The sequence below is a fragment of the Gekko japonicus genome, unplaced genomic scaffold (assembly GCF_001447785.1).
Source record: "Gekko japonicus isolate JY-2015 unplaced genomic scaffold, Gekko_japonicus_V1.1 scaffold1654, whole genome shotgun sequence".
Taxonomy (NCBI): Eukaryota; Metazoa; Chordata; class Lepidosauria; order Squamata; family Gekkonidae; genus Gekko; species Gekko japonicus.
In genome coordinates this window covers 157944-164532 of record NW_015172605.1, presented here as the reverse complement: position 1 = coordinate 164532, position 6589 = coordinate 157944, and the positions used below count along the sequence as shown (strand labels likewise).

The 6589-nt window shown below is 50.0% G+C and overlaps 1 protein-coding gene across 1 annotated transcript in view; it reads left to right on the top strand.

Moving 5' to 3' along the window:
• Window positions 1-3742: 3742 nt before the first annotated feature.
• LOC107119159 (interstitial collagenase-like) overlaps window positions 3743-6589 on the top strand; it is a 19433-nt gene continuing 16586 nt past the window's right edge. Inside the window, exon 1 of the mRNA XM_015421611.1 lies at window positions 3743-3885. Within this exon, the coding sequence (XP_015277097.1) occupies window positions 3781-3885 (105 nt within the window). The 5' untranslated portion in view covers window positions 3743-3780. The remainder of the gene's footprint in view (window positions 3886-6589) is intronic.

Below are 6589 nucleotides of genomic sequence, written 5' to 3'. Positions count from 1 at the left end.
CTGCTGCAGGGATCCAAACCCATTAAACCTGACCGACTCTGTTACCATTAGTCCTATTCCCATCTTGAGTAAACATAAATGCTTGGCATTTAGGAAGCACTTTGAAGTGCCTGAAGCACTTTGGCACATGTTGTCAGTAATTCTCAAAACAGTCCTGAAAAGTAGCTTAATATTGTCCTGTTCCCCATTGCAGTTGCAGGGCTGAGGCCAAATGCCCCTAGCTTGTCAAAGGACACATACTCAATTCATTGCGAGCCAAAACCCTTCTTCTGGGTGTGGAACAGCGGTCACTGGGAATGTGTGTGCGGGGGAGGTATTTGTGAAGTTCCTGCATTGTGCAGGGGTTTGGACTAGATGACCCTGGAGGTCTCTTCCAACTCTATGATTCTGTTCTGATTCGGGCCAGTAGGGAAGTATGTAGCCAACTGCCATCTATCATCAATGGCAGCTGAAAATACATTGGGTCAATCCTCACCCATAATAGAAGCAGCACCTGTAGCTATATGAAAGGAATTCTCTCAGTGGCCATTTCCAGCCTTCAAGCAGAGGTCATTTCGGGGGGGAACGCGGGGGAACACACTTCCCCCGGGTGAGGTGCAGGGGGTGGGGCACATGACAAAGCCCCACCCCCTGCTTCCAGCCGCCCCGCTTCCAGCCCTCATTCAGCCAGGAGGAGGCAGGAGAAGAGGGAGGGTAAGTTGCTTCCTCCCCACCTCTCCCCACTCCTGCCTGCCTGGGGCCAGGGAGGGCCTTGGCGGGGCTTCCTCGCTCTCCCACTGGCCTTGCAGGTCCACCGCCAGGCCCCTGATGTCAGGGGGTGTGACATATGCTAATGAGTTATGCTGATGAGTTCCCCTAGCTCTTTTTCTACGAAATGACCCCTGCCTTCAAGCATTTGTTTCTGTCAGTAAAATGTAGGGGGAGAGAGCATGTCAGGCCTGACAGCAGCCACTGGACAACTTGACAACATGCAACTTGCATAACTCATGCAGGCCCAGCTGCTTGCTCCTGCTCAACAGCTGCTGCCCATGAAGTGTTGTGAAGTGGTTAGTGTTCCAGACAAGGATTTGGGAGACCCAGGTTTGAATCTGAGTTTGGGAAATACCTGGAGATTTTGGGGGTGGAGCCTGAGCGGTGGGTGTTGCCTTCTGACACACTTCTGGTGATGTCAGGGGGTGTGGCATATGCAAATAAGTTATGCTAATGAGTTGTGCTAATGAGCTCCTGCACCTCTTTTTCTACGAAATGACCCCTGCTTATGCTAAATGTATGTAGTCCTGCAGCCTTAAAGTACTTATTAGCAATAAAGTACCTGCAGTCACCAGGGCTGTGCAAAAGATAGAAATACAAGGCAGAAATGACACCCCTCCCCCAAGATCTCTTTTCCAGTTTTTAAAAGAAGATTCAATCCTGGCGCCACCTACCCCCACAGGGCGGTATATTACACAATGCAGCATGTGAAGGATTCTGACGAGGTCCCGGTTTACTTTCAGCCCGTTTCTTTGTCTTTCTCACACATACATTCTACATAGATGGAAGACTTCTGAAATTACTTCTGTGGCATGTTGCTCCTAATTCAAGTCTGTCTTCTTGAATTTTGTAGTACTTATTTATAAGTAAATTCAAAGAAGAGTCTATGCATATTTGTTGTCATCTTATGGTATAGTTTTTATTTATATTAGGCTATATGTCCATGACCCTGCAATTTGGTGTAACCCTGTGAACTGGACAGTCCACTTTCTGTCCAGTAAATAAACTGAGAAAATACTGGGCATGTAAATACTGGGCCCTTTAACCACTGCAGCCATAATCCATGCATGTGCTCTTTTCTCTGTGGCTTGATAAAGTGGCAACATCTCCATCTGCTTGTTCTCCATTGCAGCCAACAAGGTTTGAAAAGAACCAAATCCGCTACTCAGCTGCCAGGCAGGACACTCCCAGAGAAATCCTATTGGCTCAAGAAAGCTGGAAAGGGAGAGACTTTCGCAGCCAACCAATCAGCTTCCTATGTTGGTTCCAGCTGACTGTGGGGGTAGGTGGCGCCAGGATTGAATCTTCTTTTAAAAACTTGAAAAGAGATCTTGGGGGGGGGGGGGTCATTTCTCCCTTTTATTTCTATTTTTTGCACAGCCCTGGTGACTGCAGTCACCGAAGGGTCTCTGGGCGGTTTACATAGTGGTTCTAACCAACCAATTAACCTAACTAGGGCCACATTGTCTACAGGTTGGTGACTGCCTACCAGCACCCCAGGCTAGTTGTCATCCGGCTTCCTTCCGGGCCTTCAGATATTGGCGTCCTGGTGCCCTTTCTGGAGCCGATCTTTCCCGAGCAGCTTCCTCCGGCAGGTCTCGTCTTGGCACGTGGCTCTGTGTTGGCTGCAGTTCCAGCTACTGTCCACAGGTGGCTCCGCCGCGCTGCGCTGCACGTCACCACGTTCTCCAAGTTTCCACTTCTCCGGACTCCGCCTCCGACGTTGCTCCACCGGGTCGCCAGGAACTGCTCCGCCGTCATTGTTGCCGCTGCCGCCGCCAAACTCTCTACCTCACAAGGAGGAGGGGTGCCCCCTGCCACCTAGGGCAGGTACCCACTTTATCTACTTGCATTTATGATGCTTTCGAACATGCTGTTGTTTGCTTCAATGGGTTGTTGTAAGAAATAGACAATATTGTCTTTTGTAGTACTTGTATTGATACAAATAACAAGGATTGTATGTGATATAAGTTCTATTGAGCACCATTACATTACTTATAGGTAAATTCAAAGAAGAGTCTATGCATATTTGTTGCCATCTCATAGTATAGATTTTGTTTATATCAGTTCACAGGGTTCCCAGGTCCCCTCATCACACTGTCACGGGGATTTGGGGGGCATTCCAGGACATTCCCAATGCGATGTCACCCAGAAGTGATGTCATCACATGGGGGACGTCATGCAGCAACACTCTGGTTTTTGGGTAAAGCTCTGGTAAAACCAGCCTCAAACCATAGAGTTTTTCCCTCAAAGCAGAGTATTGCCACATGACATCCCCGGTGTTATGATGTCACTTCCAGGTGACGTCATTGTGTTGGGGACGTCGCACAGTGGTGCCACTGTTTGGGGGTGGAATTGCCCTCACTGGCCAGCTGGCTGGCAGTGGGCAGAAGCCCCCAAAATCAGGGGAACCCCCATCAGGACCTGGGGACTGGCAACCCTACCATCTCAAAAGTGGACACCTGGCAACCCTACCTGGAAGTGATGTCACGCTGTCATTCTGACAATGATTTCCAGTGCATTTTCCACCCGCTACCCTACTGAGTGGCAACAGGGGGTCAGGGGCTGCTGTGGGAAACCCTACCTCCCGGCACTGTAGTGTCAATCCACATTGGGCCCTGCATACCTGGGAAGCACAGAGCAGTCCCAGGACATGGCTTTGAATGTACCCAGGGATGTTTCCTTTAGAAACTTCAACATGCACTTTCTGGTAGTCTGGAATGCCCAAATCTGGGGGGCAATCTGGCAGGGGAGAATTTCACAAGCATCCCAAATGATTACAAACTGCTTTCACATGATATAAACCCTCTTCCTTTCTAAAAGTTGTAGAAGATTGTGAAAAAGAGCTGTTCTGTCATCGTTGCCCAATGAGGAAGTCTCTCTCGTCCTCTGAGGCTACTCAGAGGATGTTGTAGGAGATGAGTCAGACCAGAAAGAATCACTCAGGTGCTATATAAGCTGAGGATGAACGAAAGATGAGGGGGGAAATAAGGATTGCTGAAGCAGCAAGACCCATCAGTGAGCATAAAGATGGAAAGATTTCAGCTTCTACTGCTCCTGCTACTGAGTTCCATGTATTCCACCGCCTTCCCAGTGGATGCCAGCAGCAAAAGTGGAGACATGCAGTTAGCTGAGGTAAATATGAGCTCTGAATGGCTGAAATTCTAACTGAACAAAAATGCTTTTCCTCCCCTCTGCAACCATTTTTTTCTCCAAACCAAGACCATCTTTGGAGCCTTCGGTAGCCTATGGGGAGCTAGAGGCAGGGGTCTCCTATGGGTCTGATTGATAAGGTTTCAGCCGGCTGCTCGAATAGTTTGGTGTTTGAAGCGGCCCATGATTTGTAAAGTTTCTAATCTGTTGCCCACATTTGGCCCCAGTAGCCTAGGTGGGCTTATCAACATTTTAAATAAATAAAAAATATCTGAAGGAATAAAGCTGAGCTGGCAATAAAACATTACTTTGAGGTAGACACCTCCAGAGCCAGCCCACTGCAACTGTATTCTTTAGACCAGCTGTAATTCCAGGGAATCCCCAGGCCTAGCAATAAAACATTGCTTTGAGATAGACACCTCCAGAGCCAGCCCACTGCAGCTGTAATTCCAGGGAATCCCCAGGCCCCACCTGGAGGCTGGCAACCATAGTGTCAAGCCAGCCCTTCCCCCACAGTGGTGGCAGATGCAGCAAGCACCACCACCACCCAGCAAAGAAAGGGGGTGCTGCTGCACCCAGCCTGGTTGGCTGGCTCATGCTTCCTTATTTGGGGAGGTGGGGCCCACTTGCTTCCCTGGGGCTGGCTTGCTGGGCGGAGATGTTGGCTGGTCCTCTCTTGCTTGGAGAAGTGTTACTGATGCCTGGCCAAGCCATGCATGGCTGGCTGGCTCACTGACCCCCTGGTTTGGCAAGTGGGCAGGCTGCCTATCTCACTGGGGGGCTGGCTTACCCACCCTCCCATCCTCTCTTTTTTGGGGAGGCTGGGGGCAGGCCAGGGGTGCTGTTCCCTACCGGTCTTGCCCCAGAGCAGTGCCTGTTTGCAGTTCAGTTGCGTAGCCCCAGTGTCACCACTCCGCAGCAGAGAAGAGGGTGGCTTGGCTGGGGCAGCTCCCCTGCAGCACAGGATGGGGTAGGCGAGGTCATGAAGCTGCCCTAGGCTGAATCAGACCACTGGTCCATCATGACTGGTGTTATCTACTCAAACTGGCAGCAGCTCTCCAAGCTCTCCAGCTGAGGTCTTTCATGTTGCCTCCTGCCTGGTCCTTTTTAGCTGGAGATGCTGGGGGTTGAAACTGGGACCTTCTGCATGTGAAGCAGATGCTCTGTCACTGAGCCACAGCCTCTCCCCAAGAGAGGTTAGTCATTTCTCATGCCACAAGCCCTTGGGCTGACCCTGGGTATCTCAGTGTTTTCTTAGCCGATTGTACATTATATCCTCCCTTACAGAGGAGAAAGTTCCTCCAGTGAAAAGAGCCTTCCTTCAATTTTGGTGGCTCTTCTGCTGGAAGAAGAGAGACTTGTACTGTGGGAAAGAGGTTGGAGGAAGGCTTCAGACTTTGCTTAGTGTAGGGCTGCCAATTACCCCCGGGGGGCGGATTTCCCCCCACTTTGGAGGCCCGATTTCCACTGCCGCGGAATCAGGCCACGGGGGAAACCCCACGCCAGTGTGCACATCAGCCGGATGTGACGTGCCGACACCGGGCACGCTGGGAGTGGGGCCACAGCCATCTGAGGGGAAAACTCCAGTGCTCAAGACACCGTCTGGGAGCCCCCCACCACAGAACAAAAGGTATTTGGCAACCCTAGCTTAGTGAAGTGGAAGAATAAAGGTCACTGTCTGTAGTAGAGAGATAAATGATGCTAGTGTGTGAACACAAGCACTGGCAGCTTGTAATGCATCTGTTCCAAGGACAACCTTGGTTCGTCCAGCTGTGGCTAAAGTCTTTAACAAGGCTGGCCAAACTTGCTTCACGTAAGAGCCACATAAAATAAACATCAGATGTTTGAGAGCCGCAAGACATGAACAAATATCACACACATGTTTTTACTGGAAAATATGCAAATTTGCTTTTTATTAACATTAAATGAGCTTGCCAAAAATAAAAACAAAAGGGGGTAAAAACCGATATTGATAATGGCATTTATTTGTCCAATGATATTTATTTGTCTAAGAATGAGAGAGGTGGAAAGAATGAAAGAGGTGGAAGGAGAGAGAGAGAGAAAGAGAGAAATGAAGAAATAAATAGATGGGGAGGGAGAGGAAGGAAGAGAGAGAGAAAGAGAGAAAGGAAGGAAGGGAGAAAGAGAGAGAGAAAGGTGGAAAGAAAGCAAATGGATGGGGGAGGAGGTAAGGGTGAAAGAGAGAGAGAAAGAGGTTGAAAGAAAGCAAATAAATGGGGGGAGGTGGAAAGAAATCAACTTTAACTTCAAATGTGTTCTCCAGCTAAAGAGTCATTCTCCTCCCCCAAGGGGCGCACCCGGGGGGGGGGGGGGTGAGCGGAGAACACATTTAAAGTTCAAGTTGCTTTCTTTCTCTGCTCCTCCGCACCTCAAGCCTACCAGGGAGAGGAACACTGGCTGGGAAAGGGATGACTGATGAGGGAGGCATGCCTCCCCTTAATTTTCCTAGCCGCCCTGCCGGGAGCCACACAATATGTGTGAAAGAGCTGCATGTGGCTCCCGAGCCGCAGTTTGGCCACCCCTGGTGTAAACGGCAGGGCTCTACTGGTAGCAGGAGCTCCTTTGCATATTAGGCTACACACCCCTAGTGTAGCCAATCCTCCAAGAGCTTACAGAGCTCTTCTTACTGGGGCTACTGTCAGCTCCTGGAGGACTCGCTACATGC